This window comes from Phaethon lepturus, unplaced genomic scaffold (genome assembly GCF_000687285.1).
Source record: "Phaethon lepturus isolate BGI_N335 unplaced genomic scaffold, ASM68728v1 scaffold3552, whole genome shotgun sequence".
Lineage (NCBI taxonomy): Eukaryota > Metazoa > Chordata > Aves > Phaethontiformes > Phaethontidae > Phaethon > Phaethon lepturus.
The window spans coordinates 1,784-15,049 of NW_010523925.1; the positions used below are offsets into that span (position 1 = coordinate 1,784).

General features: G+C 37.8%; 1 protein-coding gene across 1 annotated transcript in view; it reads left to right on the top strand.

Annotated features, from left to right (window-relative positions):
• Window positions 1-64: 64 nt before the first annotated feature.
• TUBGCP5 (tubulin, gamma complex associated protein 5) overlaps window positions 65-13,266 on the top strand; it is a gene marked incomplete at its 5' end in the record, with an annotated part of 23,137 nt that continues 9,935 nt past the window's right edge. Inside the window, 11 exons of the mRNA XM_010282251.1 lie at window positions 65-161; window positions 1,436-1,515; window positions 1,987-2,122; window positions 3,160-3,277; window positions 4,704-4,793; window positions 5,336-5,429; window positions 5,740-5,986; window positions 6,143-6,345; window positions 7,008-7,123; window positions 11,360-11,628; window positions 12,558-12,756. Of these exons, the coding sequence (XP_010280553.1) occupies window positions 65-161; window positions 1,436-1,515; window positions 1,987-2,122; window positions 3,160-3,277; window positions 4,704-4,793; window positions 5,336-5,429; window positions 5,740-5,986; window positions 6,143-6,345; window positions 7,008-7,123; window positions 11,360-11,628; window positions 12,558-12,756 (1,649 nt within the window). The remainder of the gene's footprint in view (window positions 162-1,435; window positions 1,516-1,986; window positions 2,123-3,159; window positions 3,278-4,703; window positions 4,794-5,335; window positions 5,430-5,739; window positions 5,987-6,142; window positions 6,346-7,007; window positions 7,124-11,359; window positions 11,629-12,557; window positions 12,757-13,266) is intronic.

Genomic DNA, 13,266 nt, shown 5'->3' on the forward strand with positions numbered 1-13,266 from the left:
TTGTTCCTAACCAAAATCTTTTAGACCACTTACTGACTTGCTTTTTTAAAAATGTGTTTTAAAGACAGATACGCACTATTCCATACTGTCTCTTCTGTTGTGTTTGTCTGATTCTCCGTCCAATACCATCTATGTGGAAAAAACAAGAGTCAAAGAAGTGGGTAAGTTTACAAGATGTTTATATTGCTAATAGAAGATACAATCTGTTAACGCAATCTGATAAGGAGGACATTTGTCCTTTCCATTTTATTATCTCCTTCACTTCAAGGTGCTTTATTGATTGTCTTTTTATGATTTATACATTTAAAATAGCCTGCAAATCTTTCCTACCCCCGTTTATGTTACATCGCCAAATTAAATTTTCCAGCCACTGAAGTACCTTGGGAGCTCTTTTTGACTTGTACCGCTATCGCTTACTAATGTTCTCCACCTGTTCAGCAGTGCTTACATGCTCAAAGACAGGCAACAGGTTTCTGTCCTCAGTCTCTGTCTTGCACCTCAGTAGGAGACCTGTTGAAATGGCTGTGGTGATGTAAATTTCTATATTGCCTATGTAGTCAAGGAAAGGGAGGTACCTTTGAAGGTTTCCGGAGGGAGAGCCCAGCTGCCTGCTTTCTAAAGTAGGACTGTTTCACTCAGTGCCTAAAAATGAAGCTTGTGCTTAAGTTTGAGTGGATACCATCCCCCATTTGTTTACAGTGTTGTATCATAGACTGAAAGAAGAATATTTCAGACTAACCTAAAGAAAATCTTGCATCTTAAGATTCCTTTTTGAATGATCTCTGCACATTCCCTCGGCGGTGTTTTGAATGCACTTTCAGCCCGTTCCAGGAATGTGAATATGAAGAGGTTATCTCAAACAACACTAATTACAGTTGAGTAAGCTTCATGTTTAAGATATAATATATTGTAAGTGTGATTGTTATTTTTAAAGTATTACACATCACATCATGGATATGTGGTGTCTTTTTTGGAGAGTAAGACAGTTCTTGCTTTATGTTGTTTACAGTCCAGGATCCTTGTGCATATGTAAATCATACATTTAGAATGTTTCCACCAAGCTAAATGGGACTAGTCACAATAAGTGATATGTTGCATTCTTGCATGTTTTTCCAGGATTGAAGCATAGGGTAGTGTAATGTAATACAGATAAAAGTGCTGATGGCACAATATGTTGCATATTCTGAGTGTATAAGCAACAAAATTGAGAATTAATAAATAAGGAACATACTTGGTTGATATGTCACAATTTACATGTCATGTTGAAAGTCTATAACCGTGTTAAAGGAACAGTGGTGTAACCTTAAGTGGAAGGGAATGCCTTTTATTTTAGATTTAGAGTAATAACATGACTTTAGCTTTGGAAATGTTTTTAGAAAAAAAGGAAGTCAGAGTTACATGATACTTACTATTTTTATGTTTATATTTCCCTTAGAAAAGGAAGAAGAATTTGACTGGGGAAAGTATTTGATGGAAGGAGAAGAAATTTACCTTGGCCCAGGCATAGATACACCAGTAAGTAATTTTTATGGTAAAAATGCCAACTGTATAAGCTGGTTTGAAGTTTGTGACCTGATTTGTATGCTCTGTATGATTCTCACAGTATTACCTGATATGTTGCTTCTTACATAATACCATGAAATACACACAGACCCAAGCAGCATAACAGTAATAAAAATACTTTTGTTCTTCACCGTGTTTTGACTTAATCCTGCAACTAAACTGGTTCCTTCTGCTGAACCCTGCCTGCTCCTAATCAGAACATCTTGTATTTCTGTGATCATCTCCAGTTCTTCCATTTGTCTGGTTATTAATGTTATGTATAACTTAAACCAGTCTCTGGCAGACCTGTAGTGTCCTGATTTTACTTTACAGTGGCCGAAAGACGAAAAAATTTATGTTCGGCTTCTCAGGTCAATAGGAAGTAAATATAGATCTGTCTGTTATGTTTCACTGAAATGTACTGGGTTTTGTTGTGCTTTATAGGATTGGTCTGGAGAAAGTGAAGAGGAGGAGGACACACAGCCTTTAAGCAGGGAGGACTCGGGTATTCAAGTGGACAGGACACCTTTAGAAGACCAAGATCCAAATAAGAAAACAGTGCCTAATGTTTCCTGGAAAGGTTAGAGTAAGCTATAATTCTTCTGATATGGTCATACGTACTCAAATTTAGCAAGCTAATGCGGCTTTACTTACTATTCTTTAGTAAAGTATTACATTTTAGACTTACAATTGTAGTTTTAAGGTGAGCCATATTGTTCGCTACTGCTTGTTTTCTTTTTAACGGTAAAGAAGCAATATGGAAGGTTTGATATGGTTTATTTTAATGCTAATGGAGAAGACTTCTGTTTATTTCTACAGAAATAAACATGGATATTCCAAAAGAGAAATGAAAACTTGTACAGTAAATGTAGTGTGTAGTTGTATGGATATATGTACATTTTTATTATTAAGTATCAGAATGCTGAAACAAAATTTGGTTGACAACGGAAACATTTGACTCAGTTCTGGGTATGCAGCATGGTGGTTTTTTTTTTTTTTAAATTTTTATGTAATTGAAACACTATTGGCTTACTTCTGAATAGCTTCAGGGAGTAATAACTGTAGCTGTACATTTTTGCACAGAATATTGTAGGATACAGGATACCTTCTATAAAAAGACTGCATAATATTCATATGTTGTATAACCAGTAGCTATCTAACTGGTATTAGGGAAAATTTTCTTGATAATCACGTTTAAGAAAAAAACATTTTTAGGTAACGTACATAGCAAAAAGGAACATAGTGACAAAGTTGGTGATATTTGGCAGTTAATTTTTTAAGTTAGCTGGATTTTGTGTATATCCTTTGAGAATTGCCTGAGACAGAAGCACATTTTCTGAGGAAGAATTGGAAACTACATAAAACTCCAAGTTTACTTTTTAGGACTTCTGTTGCAACTTTTAGGAGATGAGGCATTGCTATGTAAATTAATTTGTGCACAGTAGTATCATATATGTGAGTTCAGTAAAGTGTGAATAGTTGTAAATTGTAACTTATTTGGAAAGCTCTGTGATTCTGCAGCTGAGCGGATAAGCTTATTAATAACTTTTTCCTGTGTTTTATAAGCATATCCTGAATAAATAAAAATACCTTAGCGACTGTCATGTGTTTTCACAGTCGGTGAACCTGATGCCCGCAGCTGGCTGGAGCAGCATGTAGTTCCTCAGTACTGGACAGGAAGAGCTCCTCGCTTTTCACATAGTTTGCACTTGCATTCCAACCTAGCTGCAGTCTGGTAAGAAAGCAGTGTCACTTATGTATTCCTTACCGGCATATAATGCTAAATAATGACTTTATTAAGCACCATTACTGTGGAAGCATAAAGATAGTGTAGTTATTACTGATTTAGTTAAAAACAGAATTAAAAGGGTGTGAATTAGTAAGATGAACAAATGAGCTTTTTTTTCTATTAATAGATTCTTTTCCTTTTGTTTAGTTTTTATTATGTTTGTCATATCAGAGAGAGGGTTTTCCTTTTTCAAAGAAGCAAATCTTACTGTTGAATTTTGTTTGGGTTGACCCTTATGAAGGGTCTCTGAGGAGCTAATAAAGGTGGGTTATAAGTGGTCCTGGAAATGAGGAGTTCCCTAAAGCTTAACTTTTTGGTTTTGGTGCCTCTCTTACAAAGTTAGTCTTAAACACAGATTTTGTGTGGAGGAGGAACATAAAGCTGTATATCATCATGATCTGCTGTGGTTTTGGAAAGAAAATTAGAAGGAAGTTCAACTTAAAAAAAAAAAAAAAAAAAGAGTCTGATTCTTCCCTCTATCCCAAATTCTGATATATCAGTAGTGTAGTAATACAGATCATTAGATTTGTCTTTGGTTCCTTAATTTAATGAATTTCTTAATCAAGGAGTTAAATTTATTTTAGTATTGGTTGGTTATCTAGCCAGTTATGAAGGAAAATTTACAGTGAATATTAGGAAATCAGTAACATAAGTAAAGCAATGCTGTTTCTGTTGCAATGTTGTTAGCAGATGTATGTTTTATATCTGTGTATGATCTATAACCAGTATTACTTAATTTGGATTTTTAAATTTTGAACATGATTACATAAATGTTGCCACTGATGATATTAATGAGTCAAAATACTACAAATATGAATAATCATTCTGTACTTTGCTAAAATATTTAAAATACTGTGGAAGGTTTACAAAGAATTGCATAACAGAGGATCATAAGGGAAGGATCTCAGGGGGCTATGAAAGTTTCCATTTCTTAAGTAAACTGTTGGGCTAAAGTGTGAATTTTCTTATACGGATTAGGGAAATTGATATTTTACTTTTTAGCTTAGTATTTTTAACGGAAAGTAACTCTATAAATTCACAGCATTGAATGTGAAATAATAAAATAATTAAGGATCAAGAATTAAAAAAACACAAACAAACCTGATTTAGTACTTCAGGTATTTGCTACTTAATTGCTTGTCTGGCTATGTGTGACTACATGATACTTGAATGCTTTCCATAGTATTTTGCTTCACAATATGAAAACAAACTCTGCTTTTGTTCATATACTTAAAATGCCCCCATGAACCTTGAGTCTACCCAGATATAATTAGAACAAAACTGAGCCTTAAGATTATCGCTTCATTCTTACTTTCAGGTGATTCAGCTGTTATGTTGGCCATTAAATTGTTTTTGTTTCCTTTTTTCTAAGGGACCACCACTTGTACACCAGTGATCCTTTATATGTGCCAGAAGAGAGAACACTAGTCACTGAAACTCAGGTTATACGGGAAACTCTTTGGTAAGAGTAATGTCAAAAAAGCTTGCATTTTAACTTTTAGTATTTCTCTCAAGGAAATGAGAGATTTGTCTTTAAAGTTGTGTCTGAAGAAAGAATTATTACTGAGCTTTTAGCTTGCACTATTGCTGGCAATAAAGATGCTGCTTATGTGTGTTAACCATTCATATTCAGAAAGAGGAAAGTAGCTTACTACTTCTTGTATGCAGTGATTCTTCAAGTCTAGCTGTTAAGAAGAACCAACTTGTTCTTATGCTGCCCCTATGGATTTTTAATAGTGTGTCAAATTTTAGACAGTAGGTTTGAAACATCCCATGTCTGGAAATTATCTCAACTGGAACGGAACTTTAGGAGATACTTGCCTGATGCCAGTGTTTTTACACTCTTGTTCTAGCAACAACTTAGAGTACCAATAGCAGCATAGTTGATCTGTGGTCGCCTTTTATTTGAAGAAAAGAAACTTTTAGGCAAAGGAAAGCTAATTATTAATTATATAATTATGAGTCCATTAAGGGAGAAAAATTACTACTCTGTTTCTTTTCAAGGCTACTGTCAGGAGTGAAAAAGCTTTTCATATTTCAGCTGAATGATGGAAAAGTGGCTGTGCGGAATGATATAATTGTAACTCATTTAACCCAGGTAAGTTGTTTCTGAGTCTCAACTGAATGTATCTGTCATTAGGAAGATGTAATTTTGGGGAATAGGAAATTAAACTGCTTGTGGAAAAATTGCATTTCCACCGTTGTTCTTAATTTAGTCAAAACACATCTGACTTAATAAAACTGAATGGGCTGTTCCCCTATCTGAGAATGTGATGAAGTGATAGACATGGCAGAATATTATTATATTTTAATTCATAGAAATATTTTGTGATTTTTAATTTTTAGGCTTTATAAAAGACAATTTTTTATTAGATAATTCTAAAAAGTTTTGGGGTTTTTTTTCCTAGAATTGCCTGAGATCTGTATTGGAGCAGATAGCAGCATATGGTCAAGTTGTGTTTAGACTACAGAAGTTTATTGATGAAGTGATGGGACACAGCCCGGAAAGCATAATGCATGGAACAGTTTCCACTCCAAAGAAAACAACTGAAGCCCCATTCAGAACCTACCAAGCTTTTATGTGGGCCTTGTATAAATATTTCATTAGCTTTAAACAAGAACTTACTGAAATTGAAAAATGCATAATCAACAAAGGTACGGTGCAAGGGAAACAGGCAACACACTGCGCAGATATATTTTTGAAACCGTGAAAGATGCCATGCTGCATTTTAAAACCTCATTAATTACACTGACAAAATTTGATTTTCTGTTGGATGTTGCCTTTATACATCTCTTGGGTTTTTTTTCCAGATAAAACAGTTACACTTTCAATAGTAATAGATAAATTGTCTCCCCGACTGGCACAGCTGAAGGTACTTCACAAAGTTTTCAGCACAGGAGTAGCGGAAGTGCCACCTGACACTAGAAATGTTGTACGAGCATCTCATCTGCTTAATACTCTCTACAAAGCTATTCTTGAATATGACAGTGTTGGAGAAGCATCTGAGCAAACGGTAGGGGAAGTAATTTTTTCCTTAATAGAACAATACAGGAGAAGATTTAGTAACTTAAATTTCTTTATGGTGATAGAGTACACTAGCCTTCAGCTACTGAGGATGGAGGACAAATTTCATAGGCATAATGCATTATGGGGAGGAACTGTGGGGAATCAGAGTCCAGGAGGCTGTTATGAAAGAGGGAGCTTTGAAATAGCTTTCCGTCCTTCTATTTCTACAGCTGCATAAGCCAGTTAATGCTGAAATAGAGGATTTTTACAGTAACTTGTTGATTATACTACTGAAAATGTAGTAGATGCCATTATGTCCTTTTGTTTTCCTGTTTTCTACATTATAAAACCAAAGAATGTTTTATGACTATCCTTTACTGTTTAAGAGATGTTAGAGTGGAAAAAATGAAAGCTGCTCTTTGAGTCTAACTGCAATGACAAAAGTAACAAGGGGAAGCATGCACTATGCATGCTTCCATTAAAACTGTAATTTTTAGTTTAACATTTTCTCTTTAGAAGACCTTAAGTGTATTTATGTGTAGCTTATAAACTATAACGGCACAATTAAGAGGTAGGTTAGGCCTTGCCATATTGCTTCTAATGCTTACTATAAAAAAATTCAGCCACTCTTTAAAAAAATGTTTATTTCCCCCCCCCGTTTAAAATCAGGTATCCCTTCTGTTCTCTCTCTGGGTGGAAACTGTGAGGCCATACTTACAGACAGTGGATGAGTGGATAGTCCATGGCAATTTGTTTGATCCTGCAAAGGAATTTATCATTCAGAGGTAGGGATGCTGATACTGGACACGCATAATGCTGTGCAAGTATGACTAGAAAACATGCTGTAGAACCAAGGAAGTAAAGGATGACAATAAAAGTGGGTTTTCACGTTTCTTATTTTACTTAAGTAGAATTAATTTCTTAATCATACTTTTATAACTTGTCACAAACTTCCCATTAGGGAAGTTGCATTAGATCTGGAGCCCTACCAGGTACTGTTCTGTAATAGAAATCAATTGTTTTATTTTTTCTATCTGTAATAAATAATCAGCAGTCTGACTTTGTGTGTTGACTTTTTAAAAGCAATTAACCATTTTTCAAAACCAAGACATTTGCACAAATTACAAAACTTACTTTTTATTTTTTCTACTATAGTTGTTATAAATCAATTGCTATTTAGAATTAAAATAGTCATTGCTTCTGACTTGTACTGCAAGTTAATATGGTGTCTTAATATTCAGGATATGTACATGTAATTCATTTGAGCTGTTAATTCTGTTCTGTTTGTATGCAACATTTTGCTGGTCCCCTTTTTGATAGCTTGAAGTGGAAAGTAGATCTAGAAATTAGAATTTGGCTCATAATTACAAATCCATTTTCCCCTATCTGCCAAAATTAATTGAACCTCTGTCTGATAAGGCAGGTCAAGGTGAGCCTAAAGTAAGAGAACAGTTCTGATACTACTGTAATAAATCCTTAGTAGCTGGGATCTTTAACATCCTTATTATGTCCTACCTGACTCTTCTTTCTGTGGTCCTGTAATTGTGTTTGCAGTGCTACCTATAGGGGTGATTTAAACTTTTATTTATATTTGTGCTTCATTTTAATTATCTAATTTAGGTTGTTTTCGATCTGACTTCAAAGACCAAACTGTGTATCTGAGGTAAACAACACAAAAAAGCAAAGTAAACTAAGAATTGAGTTTCACTTCCAATTTTTCAGCTTTCCCAGTAGTATTTGCTTCATTGTGGGTTTTAAATAAGTCTGCAAGTCAGTCATTAATCATTTTGTTATTAAGGATGCATGCCACTGTGAACAGTTAACTTCCTGGACGAATTTAATTTTAATTACTATATTTGCTTTGTTTTGGGGCTTTATTTGGTTATGCGATTGTTTTATCTCCTGTGAGATGATTCTTTATCCTGCTAAAGCTATCATCCCTTCTAGAGGTGTCTAGATAGTTTGAGAGATGAATGAGCTTATTTTATATAGTTTTGAAAGTGCTTCTTGACTATTCTTAAGAGAAAGGCGAAGCACAGAGCAAAGATGATAGTGCAACGTCTGATATAGTTGCCATTACAGAAACAGGATGTTGTGGGATGACTCTCACAACTGGAGGCCTGCAGTGGATGGCTATAAACTCTTCAGAAGGGATAGGCAAGGAAGGAGAGGCAGTGGGGTAGCCCTGTATGTTAGGGAGTGTTTTGATTGTCTAGAGCTTAATGATGGTGATGATAGGGTTGAGTGTTTATGGGTAAGAATCAGGGGGAAGGCCAACAAGGCAGGTATCATGGTGGGAGTCTATTATACACCACCCAGCCAGGATAAAGAGGCAGATGAAATACTCTAGAAGCAGCTGGGAGAAGTCTCAGAATTACTAACCCTTGTTCTCGTGGGAGGACTTCAACTTACCAGATGACTGCTGGAAATGCAACACAGCAAAGAGGAAACAGTCTAGGAGGTTCCTGGAGTGTATGGAAAATAACTTCCTGACACAGCTGGTGAGAGAGCCAGCTAGGGAGGGTGCCCTGCTGGACCTGTTTTTCATGAACAGAGAGTGATTGTGGGTGATGTGACGCTTGGAGGCCATCTTGGGCACAGCGATCACAAAATGATAGAGTTTTCAATAAGGATAAGTAAGGAAGGGGGTCAGCAGAACTGCCACCATGGACTTCTGGAGGGCAGACTTTGGCCTGTTCAGGACACTGTTTGAGGCCCTTGGGAGGCAGTCCTGAAGGGCAAAGGAGTCCAGGAAGTCTGGACAGTCTTCAAGAAGGAAATCTTAAAGGTGAAGGAGCAGGTCATCCCCATGTGCTGAAAGATGAGCTGGCAGGGAAGAACACCGGCCTGTCTGAAGAGAGAGCTTTGGCTGGAACTCAGGGAAAAAAAAAGGAGTGTTTATGACCTTTGGATGAAGGGGTTAGACAACTCAGGAGGACGACAAGGATGTTGTGAGGTTATGCAGGGACAAAATTAGAAATGCCAAAGCCCAACAAGAACTTAATCTGACTACTGCTGTAAAAGACAATAAAAAATATTTTTATAAATACATTAGGAACAAAAGAGGGGATGAGGAGAATCTCCATTCTTTATTGGATGCAGGGGGAAACAGTGACAAAGGATGAGGAAAAGGCTGAGGTACTTAAGGCCTTCTTTGCCTCAGTCTTTAATGGTAAGACCAGTTGTTCTCTGGGTACCCAGACCTCTGACTTGCAAGTTGGGGATGGGGAGCAGAATGACGCCCCCATAATCCAAGGGGAAATGGTGAGTGACCTGCTACACCACTTAGACACACACATAAGTCTGTGGGGCTGGATGGGATCCACCGAAGGGGACTGAGGGAGCTGGTGGAAGTGCTCACCAAGCCACTTTCTATCATTTATCAGCAGTCCTGACTAACCAGGGAGGTCTCAGTTGACTGGAAGTTAGCAAATGTGATGCCCATCTACAAGAGGGACCGGAAGGAGGATCCAGGGAACTACAGGCTTGTCAGTCTGACCTCAGTGCTGGGGAAGGTTATGGAGCAGATAATCCTGAGTGCCATAGCGTGCATGTCCAGGACAACCGATGATCAGGCCCAGTCAGCCTGGGTTTATGAAAGGCAGGTCCTGCTTGACTAACTTGATGTCCTTCTATGACAAGGTCACCCGCTTAGTGGATGAGGGAAAAATCCTGAGTGCCATAGCGTGCATGTCCAGGACAACCGATGATCAGGCCCAGTCAGCCTGGGTTTATGAAAGGCAGGTCCTGCTTGACTAACTTGATGTCCTTCTATGACAAGGTCACCCGCTTAGTGGATGAGGGAAAGGCTGTGGATGTTGTCTATCTGGACTTGAGTAGAGCCTTTGACACAATTTCCCACACCATTCTCCTGGAGAAACTGGTGGCTTGTGGCTTGGACAGGCGTACTCTTCGCTGGGTTAAAAACTGTCTGGCTGGTTGGACCCAGAGAGTTGTGGTGAATGGGGTTAAATACAGTTGGTGACCAGTCACAAGTGGTGTTGCCCAGGGCTCAGTACTGGGGCTGGTCTTGTTCTATATCTTCATTGATGATGTGGATGAGGGGATTGAGTGCACCCTCAGTAAGTTTGCAGATGATACCACTTTGGGTGGGTGTATTGATCTGCTTGAGGGCAGGAAGGCTTTGCAGAGGGATCTGGACAGGGTGGACTGATGGGCTGAGGTCAGTTGTATGAGGTTTAATAAGGCCAAGTGCTGGGTCTCGCACTTGAGTCACAGCAACCCCATGCAGCGTTACAGGTTTGGGGAAGAGTGGCTGGAGAGCTGCTGGGCAGAAAAAGACCTGGGGTAGTTAGTCGACAGCTGGCTGAATATGAGCCAGCAGGGTGCCCAGGTGACTAAGGCGGCCAACAGCGTCCTGGCCTGTATCAGAAATAGTGTGGCAAGCAGGAATAGGGAAGTGATTGTCCCCCTTTATTTGGCACTGGTGAGGCCACACCTCAAATACTGTGATCAGTTTTGGGTCCCTCACTATGAGAAAGACAATGAGTTGCTGGGCATGTGCAGAGAAGGTTTACAAAGCTGGTGAGGGGTCTAGAGCCCAAGTCTTATGAGGAGCAGCTGAAGGAGCTGGGGTTGTTTAGCTGGGGAAAAGGAGGCTCAGAGTTGAGACCTTATGGCTCTCTACAACTGCCTGAAAGAGGGTTATAGTGAGGTGGGTGTTGGTCTCTTCTTCCAAGTAACTAGTGATAGGATGAGAGGAAATGGCCTCAAGTTGTGCCAGGGGAGGTTTAGACTGGATTACTGAGAGAGTGGTGAAACATTGGAACAGGCTGCCCAGGGAGGTAGTGGAGTCACCATCCCTGGAGGTATTTAAAAGACTTGTAGATGTGGGGCTTAGGGGCATAATTTAGTGGTGGACTTGGCAGTGCTAGGTTAGCCATTGGACTTGGTGATCTTAAAGGTCTTTTCCAACCTAGATGATTCTATGATACTAGTAATCAAGTTTCATCTTTTGAGAAAAGGGAAATACTCAACAGCTTTTTTTTTTTTCTTTGCAGAAACAAAAATGTTCCAGTTAATCATAGAGATTTTTGGTATGCTACCTACACATTGTATAGTGTGTCAGAGAAGACAGAGAATGAAGAGAAGATGAGTGATAATGCCAGTGCCAGTTCTGGTAGTGATCAGGCTCCTTCAAGCAGGCAACACACTATGGTCTCTTTTCTGAAACCTGTGCTAAAGCAAATCATCATGGCTGGAAAATCCATGCAACTGTTGAAGAATCTTCAATGCAAAGACGGCTCTCCGCAGCAGGCTGCGTCAAGAGGTGACATGCCAGTTTGTGGACTGTCGTGCCTTAGGTTATCTAACAGTGTGGGTGTGTTTTTTGTAGTAGTGTTTCCATGGTTTTAGAATAATATAAGACTCTGTGTTGCATGTCAGTATTGTGGTTGGTAAATTCAGGTCTGACTGAAAGCACTTACTCTTCGAATGCAAACAAGTGACAAGAGCAAAGTGAATAAAGATTGAGTGTTTGCTTTAAATTTTTCTTAAACTTGTTTTCATGTGCTTGCAAAACGTTGTTTTTTTTTTTTTGTTATGAGACAAATGAAAACAGCTTGTGTGTTCTAATAGTAAAGCTGTTCTGCTTTAATAAATAATTGTTTTCCATTACTAAGTGGTCAAATAATGCTGAGATAGCATTTAAAGTTTACTAATAATTACATGAAAGATATTTGGATATTTAGGATATTTATCTTGAGTGATTGTAAAACAGTACAACAGTGTAACCAAGTTGATTTTTTTCTGAAACTATTTTTTTTGTTGTTTTGCTGTTTCTTGATGTTTAAAAGTAGAGATAAGTTAAATTATTTTGGGGACACTTTAGGCTTATTTCCTCCTTTGGTGTGAAAATATAATCTATTTTAGTGAATACTGCAGGGTTGTTTCAGGCGCTAAGAATTAATTGCTTTTGCACCTGAAGAAGAAAGTTCTCTTAACAGCCTCTGAAATATTTTGTATTTCAGACGTCTGTTCAGCAATCCATTTGAATGTATGCCTAACTTCAGGCATTGGACTAGTCCTACTGTTTTAGCAATACTTAGTTAAATATGTATTTGAGTGTTTTCCTGACGGTGTAAATTTAGTATGTTAAAATTTATCAAGTAAATGTTGCACTATGGTGGAGTTTTTATAGTTCAGATTATGTTTTCTCGTAGAACAAAATCTTACTGTGGAATGTGTTGCCCAATTTAGATGCTGAACGAAAGAGTTTGTATACATTGTTCTTGGAATCGGTGCAGTCTCGCCTGCGGCATGGGGAAGAGTCTGTTCCAGATATTATTACAGAACAGCAGGCCACAAAACAGAGCCTGATAAAGATGCAGTCTATAGCAGAAAGACACTTGGAACTGGATGATGTCCATGACCCACTGCTGGCTATTAATTTTGCCAGGTAAATGGATGATCTTCCTGCTGTGTTGTTAAAAGCAATGTTCTGCTTGGTGACATTTGGTAGACCAAACTTTTATTGCTGCCGCTGCTGAAAACAAGCAAGTGCACAATAAAGAGGATTAACAATAATCAGTGACAGAAGCTAAGTAAATACTATGCATGTGCTTAGTTACAGAAAAACAATTAAAATCAGTGAAGAATCTGCTACTCACATCTGTTAGCGCAGAAAATAGGAGTAGTCTTTATCATAACAGGCTTTTAGCAAATAAGTGTTTGTAATAGTGAATGCTGTTGTAAAATCGAAACTTAAATGTATTTGCTTGGAATTTGTACACAATTTTATTGGTTTGCACCAAGTATGTTCTTTGAAGAATGTGGCTTCAGTTGTGCTGTGCTTAAATAATTTAACTTTAAAAGCCTTCAAAAATTCATGTTAATTGCATAAAAATTCTTCATTCTTCATAATGCAGGAAATCATATAGAGGTTATAAATGTCTTGCAAATCAGCAGG